Source organism: Bactrocera oleae, chromosome 4 (assembly GCF_042242935.1).
Source record: "Bactrocera oleae isolate idBacOlea1 chromosome 4, idBacOlea1, whole genome shotgun sequence".
Taxonomy (NCBI): Eukaryota; Metazoa; Arthropoda; class Insecta; order Diptera; family Tephritidae; genus Bactrocera; species Bactrocera oleae.
This window is the reverse complement of record NC_091538.1, coordinates 41,656,698-41,675,443: the sequence shown is the minus strand read 5'-3', so window position 1 is coordinate 41,675,443 and position 18,746 is coordinate 41,656,698. Positions and strand designations below refer to the sequence as shown.

Below are 18,746 nucleotides of genomic sequence, written 5' to 3'. Positions count from 1 at the left end.
TATCTATATTAATAAAAATTTATAATAGTATATATTTGACCGTTCGAATGTTGTTGACAGTCACGAAAAAATAAACAAATAAACTGATAAATTTCCCACTCGATATTCAAAAAACAAAAATGCTGAGTTCATACGGCAATAATTTAAATATCAGAGTTGTTTACTCTTCGGCAGATTTCGAACCTTCGTTAAGTAGAAATTTATGAACGAGTGCCATCAAAATAGCGGCCGGAAACGTTGTTACATGATATATCCAATTATTTGACCAATACCAATTGAATAGAGCACCAGCTAAGCTCTTGGCTGAGTTCATGCTTAAACCGCTCATGTAACCCTGTTGAAGAAGAATTCTTATTTAGTATTTCTAACAAAAAGATTACAATCAATTTTTGTTAAAATATTATAATATTATATTCCAAAAATATAATTTTAGATAAATACGATTAATGGTTGGGAGAAATTGAAACTTTTATCACGGCGCGTGCCACTTTTTGGTGGAAATTATCTCTGCCCGTAGAGCACACCAAACAGTGACTTTTTAAGGATATAACGGCATCTCAACAATGGCTTGTAATAATCCACAAACTCCAAATGTGTAAATTTTCTTTATTAACGTACCCATTCAGCCAAAAGTGAGATATATATTTCAGTGAACGTGCGACGCGCTTGATGGCGATCGGTTTCTTCATTACGACATGGCAAACCAAACTTAGTAAAAGTAAGTAACAGCACTAAAAAAGACCAACCCTGAAAAAATGATTGCATCATTGAAAACCACACGTCTAAAAAAACACCCATTATAAATATCTTGGACATGAAGCAAAAAGTAGTAATGAAACTAAGTGAGTATATGACCTATAGTAATTAAATACGATTTAAGTTTTTTAGAATCTTAATAATTGCTGAAAATAGTATGCATATTTTCATTAAAGTCGGTTTAGTCGTTCTAGAGTTATAAATGGTAAAACAAACCTGTCATTATATACTTAGTCCTGCCAAAAGTTCTGTTACAAGTTCAGGCCGATATAAAAATGAAACTATAATAAATTTCTTTATAAAATTAGTTTTATTTAATAATGTACAAACTTTTATTCGAAACGGCAGCACTCTAAACATTTTTTGAGGCTCTCCGAATTTCTGTGAGGTATTTGACAGTTCATCTTCTCCTTTCTGAACACAAATTGTAATCGAATTCATTCAAATTGGGATTTTCAGACGGCCCATCATCTGCAACTATGCAACCAGGAATATTGCTTTGAAGCCACTGCTGGGAGTTATGAATGTTCCTATCAAAAACTGCTGACACCATTACTATTTGTTGCACGTGCACAAACATCTAGCTATGGATACTGCAACACAATAGACAACAGGCGTTTCATGGAATTGCCACAGCAGAGTAAGACGAGTATTGGTCGGTTTAAATTAAGTTATGTTGTTTTGAATATGATTAATAAAAATAAACAGATCGCAGCTTATTAATTTTTAACTGGCGCCCGACCAGGGACCAGCAGTGAAAAATTGTAATTGTGCAAAAAAAGTAACAAAAAACAAGTAAGGAAGGACTAAGTGACGGTGTGACCGAACATATCATACTTTTGCAACTTAAAAGGATCAAAGCCGGGGAAACACCTTCAGCTGCTTCCATTCCGAACGTAAAATTTAATGTCTTTGACACATTTAGTTATAGATTTATCGCACTTTTAGTCGTTATCATCCAATTTCACCTATTTTCATACTGTTGCAAGATGTGTCGAAATGATTTGTCTTGTGAAAATTTGGGTGATATACTTTGAATGGTTTGGGAGATATATACTTGAAACCAATTAGAGGCCAAGGCCACGCCTACTTTTTTAAAAATTTCAAACCACATATTCCCCTCGTTATTGCGATTTATTGTATCATATTATAGTTTTGCATCTTAATTTGCGGTTTAGTTATGGCAATTTATAGGGATTCGATTAATGGTGTTTTAAGGGAGTGGCAGTGCCCCGATTATGCCCATCTACGAGCTCTCCAACATTTTCGATTCGACCAAGAAACACGTGTACAAAGTTTCATAACGATATCTCTATTTTTACTCAAGTTACAGCTTGCACGGGCAGACGGACGTACGAACAAACAGACATCTGGATTTTAACGTTTGGTCATTCTAATAATTTGTGTATATTGTATATACACCTATTTCTACTTCGGATAGATTTAGGTGATACAAACAACCGTTAGGTGAACAAAACTATTATACTTTGTAGCAACATGTTGCAACAGTATAAAAAGAATATGAAAATGGCTACAAGTTCAGATGAAGCATCAGCTCGACTTATTTTGGTACATACACTCAGTTTGAAAAGAGGAATAAAAATTTTAAATTTATAAGTAAAAAATTTTGAAGACGTGCAAAATGTGTGAAGAATATGGTAAGTTTTGGCGATCATTTGACATTATAAGATTCTTATTACGTGAGTTGGCGAGAAGCCGTAAATAATACTATGATTTATCTTTAACTAATTAAGGTACAGTCCTCAATTTCGAGACAATAATTAGCCGATTAGATTTCGCATGTGCAGACAAGAGACCCCTGCATATCTTTGAACTGGAATTAAACTTTTTAAAGCAAAAAAATATAAACTTGATTGACTATTATAATACAATAAATTATCAATTAACTTTAATGATTAATAAAACTATCATGACATATGGTGATAATTCGGAAATTACCAAAGAACATAACAAAAGACATTGCGCTGATGCATTAATAGTTTTCATTATAGAACTAACAAACAATATCCTAATAATTTGAGATTTAATCAAAGGCCCTAACAGTTTAATAATAACTATAATAATAGTACCTTCGGATGGCGAAACAAATCTCAACAAACCCTCAGGGAAATAGATAGTTCCGATTAATTTAAACAACCAACTAGTCTAAATCGGTTTAGACAACAATAAAAGAAGTCGTGAATCAATCAATAGCCTTCAGCTTCCGTAAAAACATCAAAGAATCAACAACATCCAAGAAAGTGCTTTTTTAAACAAAGCAGCATCCTTCTCTATATATTCAGAAAATTACGAGGGATAAATACAATACAGTGGGCACATTTTTGATCATATAACACGATTTTATGAAGTTAACAATTTGCAAAGCGATATGCTAATAGAGATGAATTTACTCAGTAAAGAAAGAATACAATTAAATCTTAGAGATAACACATTTTTAACCCATAGTAGTTATCATAAAGAGGAAGTCTATACCTTAGCGAAATAGTATTAGGAACATCAAATAATAACGGTGCGTGAGTCGTGTCAAGCTGTCATGTTTTGTTCAATATTGTTTGACATTTCACCATGGAAAGGCTTACGCCTAAACAACGTTTATAAATCGTTCAACTTTATTACGAAAACTCACGTTCAGTAAAGAATGTGTTTTGTGCACTCCGCTCAACTTATGGTCGACATAATCGGCCTACTGATCGTACTAGTCACAACACCATCGCCCATCTTGAGACCCAGCATTCATTAATACATTAAGACCGTTGAGAGTCGATTCGGCGCCATTCGTAGCAACTCTGGCTGACGTTGGGTTCTTGAAAAGTTCCAAGAAGATGCGACGTTTTCGAGAAAAATTTTGTTCGGCGATGAGGCTCTGTTTTGGCTCAATGGGTATGCCGCATTTGGGACGAAGAGCAACCTGAAGAGATTCAAGAGCTGCCATTTCATCCAGAAAAACAACGGTTTGATGTGGTTTGTGTGCCGGTGGAATCATCGGTCCATATTTCTACAAAAGTGATGCCGGTGAGAACGTAACCGTCAATAGCGACCGTTATTGGGCCATGATAAGTGACTATTTGATGCCTGAGATTGAAGCTCGTGATCTCGGCGACATTTGGTTTCAACAAGACGGCGCCACTTTCTACACATGGCATCAATCAATGGATTTATTGAGAGAATATTTCGGTGAGCAGATAATTTCACGTTTTGGGCCAGTCGATTGGCCACCAAGATCGTGTGATATCACACTGTTAGACTTTTTCCTGTTGGGATATTTATAGTCTAAAGTCTATGCGGACAATCCAAACCATTTCTCTTGAAAAATCCGACTTTTTTCTGACAAGTGTTGAATTTATATATAGAAGGGGCAACCTTAATATATAATAATGACACATAAAAATTAAGTATAAACTATTAAATAAAAATATTCTATACCAGAAACTTTACGACAGTGAAAAAGTTTTCTGGGAATGATTGGTGTGAAATTACGCACACATTACAACATCATTAATTAAATGTTTGCAAGCAGAAAATGGTAGAATACCGAAAACCCAATCAAAGAAAGCAATAATAGAATTAGATGATGAATCTTTTAAAGCGAGGGCGAGATTAAATAATGATTTAATACAAAAGGTTGAACTCACTTAACCAGATTTTAACAAAAAATGTATATTAACTACTGATGCATTAAACGATGCCAAAGGAACCGTAATGTCCCAAGCCAAAAAGCCAATAATCTTTATTTCTAAAACTGATCTGGAAATTCATCCGGATCATCAACCTCTTACTTTTGCTGTATCTCCTAGAAATCCAAATGATTTTTTGAATTTTTCATACAGATATAATAGCTATTGATGTAACTAACGAAAAGGACCAAGAAAACATAATAAGACAAATACATACAACAGCGCACAGGTGTTATAAAGGAAATTTAAAACAAATTTGAAGGATTACTACTGGCCACTAATGAAGAAACAATTTAAACAATTTGAAAGAAATTGTGAGATTAGTAATAAAAATAAATATGATATAAACCCAATACGGGTACTGGAGAGGCTTAAATTCAGGAAAAAGTGAGTAGATTCTTCGCATCAAATTTAAAATTCCTGACATTGCAATTTTCCAAATTTTTAATAGGGTAACATATCGAAGACAAAACTAACCTAACAGAATAAGTATTGGAAGCCCTATAAAGTTTACCAAAAGTAAAAAAAATATTTCATGCGACAATGAACCAGGATTCAGCTTAGTTCAATTTAAATCTTACGAGAATTAAAATGAATTACTGCAACCCTAGATATTCAACTATGAACGGACAAACAGAAAGAATTCACTCAAAAATAATTGAAATTGCAAAATGTCTAAAAGAGAAATTGGAATTAATAAATGATGTTGAAATAATAATAAGCGCGCATAATCGTATAATCAAACTATTCAATCTGTAACGGAAAGATTTTCTTTTTCTTTTAAAATTTATATAATAAAATTAAACATATTCAATGAAAATCTAACAATTTGTGAAAAAGGAAATAAATTTTACGGGAAAACAAAGCCTAGATGTAATAAATAAACAGTTAAACAAGATTTAAGAAATAAAGTAATGACTAAGGGAAAAATAGAATTATTCGCAAGGATAATATAAAATCTTAACTCTTCTAAGTAAAACACAATCATACAGATTATCATTCTCTTGTTGATATTACCTCTAATCCAGCCCAGATAAAAGTAGTGGATTTGAACCATGGCGAGGGCTATTCACAACTGAAATTGAATGAAGTTAAACTAATCGAAAGATTTAGAATAACATACTTAGTAAATACAACAATGTACAAAGGTCACGTACCTAAATAATTTGGAAAAATTAATTTTGGAAAAAACCAAATCCTTTACTAATTGCTAAACTCAAAACTATCAGTATTCAAATTGGTACTTTAACTCCACATCAATAAATTATTAAAAAGTTTAATATATATTGAAACGTAATTAGAATAAAGAAAATAGTAATGACTAGCCAAACAGTTTGTTAAGTATAGATATTATTGCAGATGAATATATAACTAACTTTAATGTGACTTTCGAACAACTAAAAGAAATAAAAATTATAATTGCTGCTAATTAGTAAAATTACCTCAATTTGAAAAAACATGTATCAAAAAATTCATTCCACCACCAATACCAAAATGCAAGACAAATGGAAATTTGTATTAAATAAAACGAAATATTGTTGAATCATATATTATATAAGTACGTTCAAGTATAGCGTGACTCACACATCTAACCGGATGCGTGCATTGCCAATGATGGTACCATCTAATCATAAAGTCAAAATCTAAGAAATGTCACATACATCAAATTAAAGGAAAAATCTTCTATTTAATTTTTGGAAACTTAAAAATAGTAATAAATTAATTCCACGCGCAAAACTTAGCAATATAAGACGCAACATACAAAACTCGTTCCACATAATTAACCGGAAAATCCTAATAAATAAGCTTTTACAAGGAACGGTATTTTGAGCGTTGTGGAATTTCAGCTGAACAAATATTGAATGTACTTTTCTGCATATTAGTACTTATCGGCAAGTCTATGGGCAAGCAACTAGGATAATATGACGCCCCCACGCACTCATACTTGTACCGAAATTCAAATGCTAATTATTCCGTTACGGGAAGAAGGAAAACCATTAAAGACATTTCGGAAATTGTGAAGAGGAGTACTTCAACCGTCTTCGATATTATAAAAAGTATGAAAAGGAAAATAGGATTAATAATATTAGTAGAGCTGGTCAAGGGACGAAGCTAACACAAGCCGAAGAAAAGTTCGTAGTCAAAATTGTTGAAAAAAACCCCTTTTTCTCGACGGAAAATGTAAAAAATATATTGGAAAATGAAAAAGGGAAGAAGGTTTCAGCTGAAACAGTTCGTCGTACCTTTAGAAGCTTCGATTTACACGGTAGAGCAGTTATAAAAAGCCGTACATACCCGAAAAAAAATAGAAAGAAAAAGCTAGAATTTGCGAAATTGCATTTAAAAAAGCCTGAAGAATTCTGGCAAAGGGTAAATGGCGTAATTTTAATTTGGTAATCATTATAAGTATTAGTAAGTATTATATATTCGTTTTTAAGGTTCTTTTCACAGCCGAAAGCAAGTTTAACTGATGGACGCAGTTTTGTATGGCCAAAACATACTAGGGCAACTCTTAAGCACGGTGGTGCATATGGGTCGGTAATGGTTTGGAGATGTATATCGGCTAAAAGACCGGGCAACCTCCATTTTGTGCAAGGTATTATGAATCGTTTCCAATATGTTGACATATTAAAGGAAAGTGTATATAATCAATGCTACAAACGAAATTGTTTATCACAATTGTAATTCAAACAACCTTAACATAGATGGAAATTATTAAATTATGTTTGAAAATTCGATGTTAAAGTAATGGAAACCTTTTACAAATATAAAAAGTACGTGTTGCATAACATTTTTTTATTAACTTATGCAATTATAATTATTTGTGTATTTTATGCAGTCTTTTTGTTTTTTTCTTTGATATTAATTCAAGTTTTTTCTTGTATTATTAAATTTAACGCTACAAATTACAGTTAATAGCCTTAGTATCATTAGTCGTCACTATTATAATAATTTGGAAATTCAAGAAGAATAGGAAAAACAAGGTGGAAGTAAATATTAAACAAGAAAAAATGTTAACTTTGCTTGGACCGAAGCTATAGTACCCTCCATAAATACAAAATGTTCCTTAGAAGAAATTTATTCCAATCGTTCAGTTTGTATGACAGTTATGTATATGCTATAGTGATTTGATCTGAATCTTCTTTCTTCGGAAATTGCATTACTGCCTTAGATAATCCATTCTAAATGTCGTGAACATTACAGCTTGTTGGTGAGAAAACATCAGGTGCAAAATTTCAGATCGATATCTCAAAAACTGAGGGACTACATCGCATATATACAGACAGACGGACACTCAGCTCAGTATGCTGATCATTTATATATATATTTTATAGAGTCTCCGACGTTTCCTTCTGAGTGTTACAAACTTCATGGCTAACTTAATATACCCTGTTCAGGGCATAACAAGTTCTTACACAACCTGTTAAACAACCAATTGACATCGCTGATTTAAATGAAAGGGTAAATTACTACTCATCTTTGAATCGAGACAACTCATTTAACAAAGGGGGGAGTTATGAATGATACAACTTTCCTACCAAAAACTGTTGACACCATTAATATTTGAGGCACCTGCACAAATATCTAGCTACGGTCGGTTAGAATTAAGTTATGTTATTTTGAATATCACAGCTTATTAATTTTTTACTCTAGGTGGTTTTTGCCTTGTGTGCTGGAGCAGAATCTCCCTGGCCTTCTCCAAGCCTCTCCAGGGAAGAGCTTTGAAAATTTGTTCATCTGTGTAAAGGATACAACCATAACGTTGAGCGTGTGTCACTGAAGAAGCCGCTTGCATCTGTTGAGCCTAACTTGCTTTAAGCGGGTTTTAAGAAAATTACCAGTTGACTGACGGTAGGCTTTCATGTTGAGATCATTGCGAATAAGTCTTGATATTGATCTAGTCAATATATCCATTTTCTGTTTTCTAAGGGGATTTCTGCGAATGCGTTCGCGAACAGTATTTATGCTGAATTGGTTCGAACGACGCGAGAACGAAAACCTTACTTCCAGTCATCAACTGTGGACATTCTCGAAATTAAGTTTTTTGGTAAGCTCATAAATTTCACTTGCACTTTTTCCACACTTATGTAAAGCAATCCGTAACAGGATTTATGGCACGACTAGTTAATTTGTATATGATATATATAAACTAAAGTTCACAAACTTAGTCGATTGTGTTGAATTTACCAAACAAACAAAATCGTATACTGTAAAAAAATATATTTTTATAATATCCCAACGTATTTATGTCAAGTCAACGCTTCTAATACAATTCGTTAGACGTATCGAGATGACACTTATAAAATCTTTAATTTCTCAAATATTAGGACCTATACCGAGGATATTAGGGGTAGATCACCTCCACAAAATCAAACTTACCCAACTTTTAATGACTTATTCATATATAAAATTGTTATCTCAACGAGTAATTGACAATTGAGATTGTTTCACAATTGGACTCTACTCACCGCGCAAAGTACAAGTGAAATCATTACCGCGCCCATACGTAATGATATGGATTCCTGAATGCCTTGAGCGCGCTTATCCCAACAGGTGCACTGGGCCAACACCCACGCTGAAGTCATGAGGAATTCCAAAAAGCAACCACCGAGAATAGAGGTCTGTGGTGACAAATCAGTTACACAATAGAGATCTGATCTCGTCATTGCCGGTGTTGTGTAATAAGCCAGTACCAAACCGAGCATCGTACCTAAGTATTGCATAATCACATAAAAAATGGCCAAATCCCACTTCAGTTGTCCCATAATGACGCCGGCAACTGTTAAACATGGATTCATGTAGGCGCCAGATACACAACCGAATGTCTGTATGATTATCATCAATGCGCAGCCGTCACAGAGACCATACGACATTACGCCACCTTCGGCTACTAACGGATCAAAGCCATAACAATGTAACTGCATCCACATCGAAGCGGCACAGAATTCACCAAAAATTTGTACGAAGAAAAGCTTGTTGAACTTCATTTGATGGACGAGGAATACACTTTGCAAAAAATCAAGTTATACAAAAAACTTGTAGGTTTTTATTACATCGAGATAATGAACAATAAAAGAATATAGAATTTATGAAGCGAATTGTTTGATGAGAAAGTGAAAAAATATATATGTACATTTGACATATGATTACTATTTGACACATTGAAGATCATTTCTTCTACTACTTTAAATTGTGTGTGAAGGCATTGCTTGAATGACACGCGCAGATGCAGGCTTGTATGTATGTAGTATGCACCGATATGCAGGTCTGCTCCGAATATATCGCTACCATTATTTCACTATTTTATTCCACACTTTAACTTTTTCGAGAGATGTGTTTAATCAGATGCTAATTCTATATGATTATACTCGTAGTCATCTCTTTTCGTTCAACTCCCGCTCCACCATATCCCGCTTGAAAATCACTTTGTAAAACGTGGCGCTAAACGCTGCACTGAGCATTGGCGCTGCCCAGTATACCCAATGATCCTGGTAATCAGAAGTCCAGACAGCTGAGGCAACAGCTTTGACAGGGTTCAGCATAGCACCAGTGTATTGACCCTAAAATTTGTATTTGTATTAAGAAAGTTTATGTTTGTATACGTATACCCTATGTTTTAGTTAGAACTTACCCCCGCGAGACTAAGGCAGGTAACGGTTAAGCCGAAGCGAATCGGCAATGAGTCTTGAAATGTAATGTTTCGTGAATCGGCTGCACTACAGGTTGTGAATATCAGCATCGCAGTGAGAATGAATTCAATCCAAAATCCTTGCATTATTGTAATTTGTGGATGTGGTGTAGCAACGCAGACGCCATGCGCGGCACCGCCCAACTTCACGGCACTGTCTGGTATTAGTGCCATCATAAGAGCGTAACCGATAAAAGCACCAAGAAGTTGTCCCAGAAAGTAAACGCCCGCCATTGTTAGTGAGATCATATCGTAAATGTAAACGGCCAATGTGATGGCGGGATTCAAATGTGCTCCACAAATGCAACCGAAACAATGTACGATAACCATCACTACTAAGCCAACGGTAAATGCCGACTGAAATACGCTGTGTTCGAAGCTGGCATTATAGGAGCATCCCATACAGCCGAGAAATACCAACATTGCGGTGCCGATAAACTCGCCGAGAAACTGGCATATGTAATCAAAGGTACTTACATCTATATTCAATTTTTTCAAGCAACTGAAAAATAAAGAGTGGTTCATTAGTAGTTTACTACCGCAAAAAATGCATAGCTTTAATGTCTTTTTCCTACCAACTATTTGAATCGAACCGTTTATCTACACAATTTAAATCGAAATGGAATACTACTGTATAGGTTCTCAAAAGATTGCAGCCTTCATCTCAAGTTTACGCGAAAGCTTTTTCAGAAATCATTGATGTCGTTAACATAGTCATGATTTCTCAAGGTCCACTTAACCCACACCGCAATTTAGTGAAAAAAAAAAATTTTAGTTAGTATGACAGCAACACTTATCTAGATAATCTTGTATTTTTTACTGGATGGAACTTTAATTTGGATGGTTAGAGTAGTTTTCTAATGAATGGCACCACTTGATAGACTTTCTTAAAATTTCAATTGTCACTTGATTATCCCATAAAAATCCTCAGTTTTAATTTATAAAAGCATTTTTAGTTTTACAAACCTATTCTGATACACTCACACAACTCACCGTCGATATTTGTGAGATTGGTGATAACTGTGCTACGTAAGGACTTTTTAAAATAGATAATATATTTTCTTTAAAAACAATAAATCTATTAATTCTTCCGTCGCAGTTCATTTGAGAGTTTTCTTTAGCAGAGAGTTGTTAGTCTAATAGTACTCTTCTGTTGTTGTCACGATTGTTGCTCGAATATACACAAATATTCAATCTAAAACAAACCTTCTTGTCCACCGAATTGGCTGTGGCTCGAGAACATATGTCGGTTGTTGTAAGGATTCTACGCCCATTGTATTTGAATTTTAGTACTATGATGGAAACAAAAAACAACGTGTACCGCGGTTGAAATGAAATTGAAAACTGTACTATAAAAACTTGCGAACGAGAGTAAATTTAAAGCAGCAAACAAACCGATCGAACAATTTCATCAACCAATATTTTCAGCTGGTGCAACGGTGTATCCATACTTATAGCCGTAATATTTACACATTGTCTGCTGTACTAAAATTTTGAAGTGTTTAGTAGTTAAGTTTTGCGTAGCTTTTGAGTTTATTTCAATTTAATCTCTACCATTGTAATGGAGAGTTCTATATCACATACATTAGACTGGTTCGAAAATTACACAAATTTATTCGCAGTCAGTTGCCAATCAGCTAGTCTTATGTTCTCAGACGATGTTTCTATGAAAACGTTAAATAAAATACCTACAAATGTTGTTTGCTAAACAAATAAAAAAATATAGAGACAAATCGTGAATATTTTCGTGTGATCTTCATTATATTCACGTGGTAATGAGAAAATAGAATTCAAATCATCAAATATAAAATGCACAAAAAAAAATATATTCGTCAATGTCATAGCGAGTAAAATGTGGGGAATAGTGTATTTATTTCGTGTGGATTTTACTTTAAATTACTTTAGGATTACCTTAATATTTAGTGATATTTTATGAGTGGAAGCGGTGATCACATCAATTGAAAAGAAAGGCATTGTAACGCATATTATATTTTATTTTCATGGCTTATACTTATTACTTGTTTACCTGTCTAATTATAAGTAGCCAGTCAAGTATTAGATAACTGCTTGCTTAATAATTTCAAACTAAAATTTTAAAATTGGTTTAATTAGTTGCTCTCGTCGTGCTAATTTTTCATTGGTAAGAACTTTTGAGGTTGTTGTCAAGTTTATAAAATGGGCATTTTATTTCGGTACTTGTAAGCAAAGTAATTATTGCTTTGATTTCTCTCTGTAATTTCTAACCACTTCCACAAATGTAGTAGAAGGGTCTTAATAATAGGTGATCGGTTTAAATACCCTTGTTTTGGGTTTTTTATAGGAATCAGTTCCTTGACATTGTCTGAATATTATGGCATATTCATACAAAAATTGTATACAAAATTTTCTTAAATAATTGTTCAATATCACGAACTTAACACCTTAGCATCTGACTGGATCAGATACTCTGCTATCTCAGATTTCTCTAAATCTGTCCAATACAAGTATGTTCACGTGTATCATTTTCCTGAATATATTTTAAAACTTTGTTGTAGTAATACTTGTAGAAGACATGTCTATAGTGATACTTTAGGGCAAGTGGACTACTTGAAATGAGTACTCATTTTGAAAATAAAAGGAATGCAGGAAAACAAACAATATAATATTATATATAAGTATGCATGTACAATATACTTCTATATAACCAAATTTCATCATTATCTAACCAATTGTGAATAAAAGCGTACGTATATATGTATACATATATACTTGCACTTGGCTAAGATTTTGCGATACAGAAACTATTTTGGTTGATTTTACCTTAGTTGCTACAGAACATCATCAGCTGTAGGGAAGAGGAGTATATTAGTAGAACGAAGTCAAATAATGTTAGTAATTAAATAAGAAAAAACGTTAAATTCGATTGTACCGGAGCTATAATACCCTTCACCAATACAAAAGATTCCTTACAAGAACTTGATTTTGATCGACCAGTTTTTATAACATCTACAAGTATATGCTATAATGATCCGATCTGAACAATTTCTTTGGAGATTGCACGGCTCAGCTCGTGATCTTGATCATTTATACTTGTATATATACATATGATATATTAAATAGGGTCTCCGACGTTTCCTCCTGTGTGTTACAAACTTTGAGGCAAACTTAATATACCATGTTCAGGATATAAAAAGTCAGAAAACAATTAAAGATAACCTAAACTGTGACGAACAAAACACTATAAATACATATACTTACATATGTAACTAAGATCTATATAATAATATATAGAAACTCGTGTGAAATATTTGTGATGAAGGAAAAGTTAGGAGAACTACAAACACTCATTTCGAAGTGTATTTATATACCATATTCCCTATTGAATGAATGAATTAAACAAATTACGCCGTTGCATAGTGAATATCTCTCAAAACAAGAGTTTTTGCGTAATAAGTCTAGGCTATGGATGATCTGTTTACGTCATCTATTCTGGTGAAATGTTGCTTAGTGGAAATCATGAACCTCCATAAAATCTTTGAAGTTCTGTAAAATCGTATCAACACATGGTGTATTCCGTTCAATATCCACTGTAAGAGGAAGTGCTCTTTAATTTTCCTATAGATGTGAAGAAAGCGTTCAAGTACACTAGATCACTTTCAAACATAGAGTCTAGGTTATTAGTGAACAAACGCTCTGCAGGCTACACGTTTTTAAGAAGGAGGCATCGTCGAATCTATACAAATTTATTGTTGAATCTATTGTACGAATTTCTTTTTGGGTGTAGCCGAACATTAAGTATTCTCATTTTTTTGTAGGAATTAAAGGTGTAAAAAATATTTGGAGATGTTTGCGGACTTTCTTTTAAAAAAATGATATGTTTAAACAAAAGTCAACTAAGTATAGGGACAAAAATTACCATCCAATTTTTCTGAGTTATACTTGTAGGATGTTACAGTATAAAATTAAACAAAGGAATGAAAATCAAGATACTGGTATTGGAAATCTAGTAGAATGTAAGCGTCAATTTAATTAAGTTTTAATATTAGTTATGTTATTATATCACATTATATGAACTGTAAAGTATTCATCAAAGTAAATACTTGTAACGTCAAGGACGTAGAAAAAAGATGTTTCTTGCATGATGGATATGCAGACTTTTCGAAATCGAAATGTCTGTCTGCCCGTGTAAGCGATAAGTAGAGTAAAAATTAAGATATCTTGATGAAACTTGGTACACATATTCTTTGGCACCAAAGGGAGGATGGTATTGCAAATGCGCGGAATCGAACTATTGCTAAGCTCACAAAATGCCATTAAACGAAAACTTTTAAAGTGCCATAACTAAGCCCTAAATTAAAATACGGAACTCAAATTTGACACAACGGATCTAATTAAAGAGGTGCATCTGTGGTTTGAGAAATTTCAAAAAGTAGGAGGCGCCCTGTCACTCAATACGTTTAATGTATATATCTCCCAAACAAATAAAGCTATATCACTCAAATTTGCACACAACAAATATTTTCAACCCTTCTGACGATTGTGTGAAGTGTGATAAATCAATAACAAAATGCGTCAAAGACATTAAATTTTACACCTAGGATGGCACAAAAGAGCTTTATAGAAGGCGGTATCAAAATTGGACGGTGGGCGTGGCACCGCCCACTTTTATGTGAAATCACATATCTCGGGACCTGCTCGACCGAACATTCTTACAATAACCCGATATTACAGTGCGAAAATGAAGGAAATAGGATTACAACCTCGCCTACTTCTCATATAGCATAATTTTAAATTCCATTTGATTCTTTCTCATTCCAGTATACGAATAAAACACCAATTAATATATCGGAATAAAATTTTATACGAATAGTCCCTCTAAAGTGTGCCACCTTATGCCAAAAATTGTCCAAATCGAACCAAAACTTTTCAAACCTTTAGGTATCGAAGATGTGAACCCCAGTGCCTATAGTTGACTTTTTACCGATAATGCTTTCCTGATGATAGTATATCTAAATGTCAAAAATGGGTTGAATTGGGTCAATATTTCTCTTAGCCCCCATATACTTAATATAAATATTTCCGAACTTCCGGGTGACTTTATAACGCATATACCAGCCAATATGTGAGTTATCTCAATAAAAATGAGAGAGCGTATTTTCTTAATAATAGTGTATCTTTGTGCCGTAATTAAATAAAATCGAAAATCGGGTGAAAACTTGACCTAGCCCTTATATAACTAATCACAGAATTTTCAAACACGGTAGAGAGCATTTTATTCTGCTAATAGTATGTTGTATTGCCAAAACTAGATAAAATCGAGTCAATACTACTCCTATCTCTCATATACCTAACATAAGATTTTCAAACTTCCGGTTAGCCTTATGACACACATATCTGTCAATATGTAAGATATCTTAGCAAAATTAACTGATTAATATTGGATATACTATAGTTAAGTGCTGAAAATATGTGAATTTAGCCTACGAATACCCCAACTTCCAAATATTACATATATTGATTTTCGTTATTTTAACAAACTTTATGCCGAACATTTCGTTCAATGTGTGAGTTATATGTTTATAAAATTGCTTGAAAATATAATCTCAAGTAACCTCCGCAATGTCAAAATTAACTCAATTAGGCTCATTTCTCCCTTTAGCCTGTATAATAATTTCCGACTTTCCTCCTGACAAAATGTGTGAATAAAATTGTGTGGGAATATGAATAAAATTGGTCTAGAAATTGGTCCAAACCTTATGTCCCTAAAATAATAAATTGCGATCCTCTGACGTTTTCTCATTTGAAGCTGATTTAATATAATTTTAGCTGACGGGAAGAAAAATATAGTAAACAAAACTAAGTGAATCCTATAATATAATATAACTTAATAAAATAAAAAATTTGATTGGAAGCAATTTACAATATCATCGAATATTGAATGTTGAATTGTTTCGCAACATTTTTTAATACAAAGTTTTTCTAACACCTGAAAGTATTTTCCCTGCTTTGATCCTTGCAAGTTTCATGACCATAAATGTTCGGTTACACCCGACCTTAGCCCTTCCCTACTTGTTTTCTATCGTAAGACTTGCATGTGTTCATTCAGTAGCCATTCTCCGTGGAAATTGTGAATATCATTTTGCGAAAAAAGTATCAAGAATAAAGTGTGTAAAAATATTAAAGTAAACACTTCATTGTAAAACCAAGTCAAGAGTATAAAGAAACAAAAGTAAGAGAATTAATTAAAATAATAATAATAATGAAAAAAGTGAAGTGTTGTTTATAATAATTTTGTAAAGTTACTGTTGAGTATAGGCAATATTGGTCAATTGTGGCAACAACAACAATGTATATTTATTTATATTTTATATATTAAGATGCGTTTAAGAGGTCTAATGAAGAAAGCAATTGAAAAAATTTTTGACTAGGATGATTCTGCGGATGAGAAAAATTAAGAAAAAGAGCAGTTGAAAGAAGCAATCGAATTTTTCAACCAATTTTTTACAGACGAAATTTGGCAGAAGATTTGTGACGAAACAAACTTGTATGTGGAGCAAACTAATGGAACGGAGTAAAAATTTAATGTGACCGAAATTGAAAGATATGCAATAGATTTTTATCTAATGCCAAAATATATTTTTTATTAGGTTAACATAGTTTGAAACAGTATCTGCCAAATGTTCACTAGAGCTGGTAAACTGGCATTTTTTGCGATGCTACACTCTACATTGGAGATGGAACGTTTCAGATATAATTTTGGGAATATCATCAGACTTTGATTTAGTTTTGGCATCTAATATTCCCACGAACCAAATTTTCAAATTATTTTTTGACAATTGGTTTACGTCAATAAGCTTGATGATTGCCCTAAGGCAAAGAGGTATATTATCCGTAGATACAATTCGAAGCAGGTGGTTTAAAAATTGTGCTCTAAGCCGTGAGAAAGAACTTTAAATACGAGTCCGTGGATCAATGGTATGACAATATGAGTTTTCAACGGGTTTCTAACTATATTAGTCAAAGTCTCATGAGCGAATGCAAGAGATGGTTCCTCTGTAGTTAGTAGTTGGCTGTTGTGTCGCAGAGACCTCAAAAATAGAGACGGCGCGGTAAAGTACAATACTTGTATATCCCGCTAATAAGATTTCAGTTGGATATTGCTAATGAGCTTATGAACGCAACTCAAACAGCCGTTTGAGCAAGAAGAAAAAGAGGTCGCCCATCATCACTCCTTTCAACGTTGGTGTGGACCCTCTTTCAAAAGATTCTTTACCAGCATCCGGCTTCTGAATCAACCTCCTATAAAAGAGCGTATTTTGCAAAATCTACGGTGTAGAATAAATAGCAAAAGGCAGATTCACACTTTAATTTCAATATAAAATGCAATAAAAATGTACATGCTTTTTAAATTTATCACCACTGCCCAATGTTTCCTTGTCCATCAGTTCATGTTCCTGCCACGATTAGCACAAATCTGCCTTCAAATATATTCACTGCTCCGATTTTAATTTGGGCATGAAAAGGTTAAGTGAATTGCATTTATTAACAACAGATGGACCAAAATTTTGGACACATTTCCTTTTTTATTGTGGAATTCACCAACAAAAGTAAATACAAAGTTTAATGGAAGGGTAGAAGTTTCGAAACCAGTTCAGTAATTTTATACATTATCTTCGTTTTATCAGTTGACGGCAGATTTCAAAAATTTAAAATTTTTAACTGACTTCTCACCAGTGAATGGCTGAATTTGAAAGTTTTGAAGAATACTCAGTCAATAAATTGTGCAAAGAAAAATCTTTGGATTTATTTTTTGAAGATTATCTCTTTCAAATGTTGGCCGCGGCTACGTCTCAGATGGTTCATCCTTTGAGTCCAATTTTCGATGACTCCTTAGAGCATTTCGAATGGTAACTGGCGAATGACACACGTGATATTTTGCTCCAAGTCCTGAGTCGAAGCAGGATTGCCTGCATAGACTTTAGACTTTACATATCCCCACAGGAAAAAGTCTAACGGTGTGATATTACACGATTTTGGTGGCCAATCGACCGTCATTAAAAAAATTGATTGATGCGATGTGTGGAAAGTGGCGCCGTCTTGTTGAAACCAAATGTTGCCGATATCACGAGCTTCTATTTTAGGCATCAAATAGTCGAATATCATGGCGCGATAACTTTCGCAATTGACGGTTACGTTCCCACCGGCATCATTTTTGTAGAAATATGGACCGATGATTCCACCGGTCCATTCCACAAACCACATCAAACAGTTGTTTTTTCTGGATGAAATGGCAGCTCTTAAATCTCTTCAGGTTGCTCTTCGTTCCAAATGCGGCATACCCATTGAGCCAAAAAAGAGCCTTATCGCCGAACCAAATTTGTCTCGAAAACGTCGGATCTTCTTGGAACTTTTCAAAAGCCCAACGTAGGTCAGAGTTGCTGCGACTCTCGCCGAATCGACTTTCCACGGTCTTCATGTACACTCCCAGCTACGGCCGCTATATTTTCTTCACTGCGTGCTGGACGTGGTCTGTTCGGTAGAATATTATCCATTAATGAATGCTGAGTAGCAAGATGGATGATGGTGTTGCGAATAATACGCTCAGTAGGTCGATTATGTCGACCATA

At 33.8% G+C, this 18,746-nt stretch overlaps 2 protein-coding genes and 2 long non-coding RNA genes across 4 annotated transcripts; 2 read left to right on the top strand and 2 right to left on the bottom strand.

The window, feature by feature from the left end:
* Positions 1–4: 4 nt before the first annotated feature.
* LOC138856993 (lens fiber major intrinsic protein-like) lies at positions 5–9,439 on the bottom strand. The gene is made up of 2 exons (XM_070108214.1): positions 8,921–9,439; positions 5–334 (listed from the first exon to the last, which is right to left on the bottom strand). The coding sequence occupies exons 1-2, from the start codon at positions 9,437–9,439 to the stop codon at positions 161–163; spliced, it is 693 nt and encodes a 230-aa protein (XP_069964315.1). The 3' UTR covers positions 5–160.
* On the top strand, positions 1,020–1,518 carry LOC118680876 (uncharacterized). The gene is made up of 2 exons (XR_004976493.2): positions 1,020–1,144; positions 1,216–1,518. It is a non-coding gene; the product is annotated as an uncharacterized lncRNA (long non-coding RNA).
* Positions 7,321–9,545, top strand: LOC118680877 (uncharacterized). The gene is made up of 4 exons (XR_011395972.1): positions 7,321–8,045; positions 8,106–8,303; positions 8,382–8,499; positions 8,780–9,545. It is a non-coding gene; the product is annotated as an uncharacterized lncRNA (long non-coding RNA).
* LOC106615536 (aquaporin AQPAn.G) lies at positions 9,471–11,590 on the bottom strand. The gene is made up of 3 exons (XM_014231790.3): positions 11,347–11,590; positions 10,084–10,642; positions 9,471–10,012 (listed from the first exon to the last, which is right to left on the bottom strand). Exons 1-3 carry the CDS (start codon positions 11,412–11,414, stop codon positions 9,827–9,829), a joined length of 813 nt encoding a protein of 270 aa, XP_014087265.1. The 5' UTR covers positions 11,415–11,590; the 3' UTR covers positions 9,471–9,826.
* Positions 11,591–18,746: the final 7,156 nt, after the last annotated feature.

Coding starts and splice junctions, on each gene's coding strand:
- LOC138856993 (XM_070108214.1), bottom strand. CDS start 9,439: ATGAAGTTCAACAAGCTTTTCTTCGTACAAATTTTTGGTGAATTCTGT. Junction 335..8,920: donor TTTCACTTGTACTTTGCGCG/GTGAGTAGAGTC, acceptor CTTCTTCAACAG/GGTTACATGAGCGGTTTAAG.
- LOC106615536 (XM_014231790.3), bottom strand. CDS start 11,414: ATGGGCGTAGAATCCTTACAACAACCGACATATGTTCTCGAGCCACAG. Junction 10,643..11,346: donor CCAATTCGGTGGACAAGAAG/GTTTGTTTTAGA, acceptor TTTATTTTTCAG/TTGCTTGAAAAAATTGAATA. Junction 10,013..10,083: donor CCTGCCTTAGTCTCGCGGGG/GTAAGTTCTAAC, acceptor TACAAATTTTAG/GGTCAATACACTGGTGCTAT.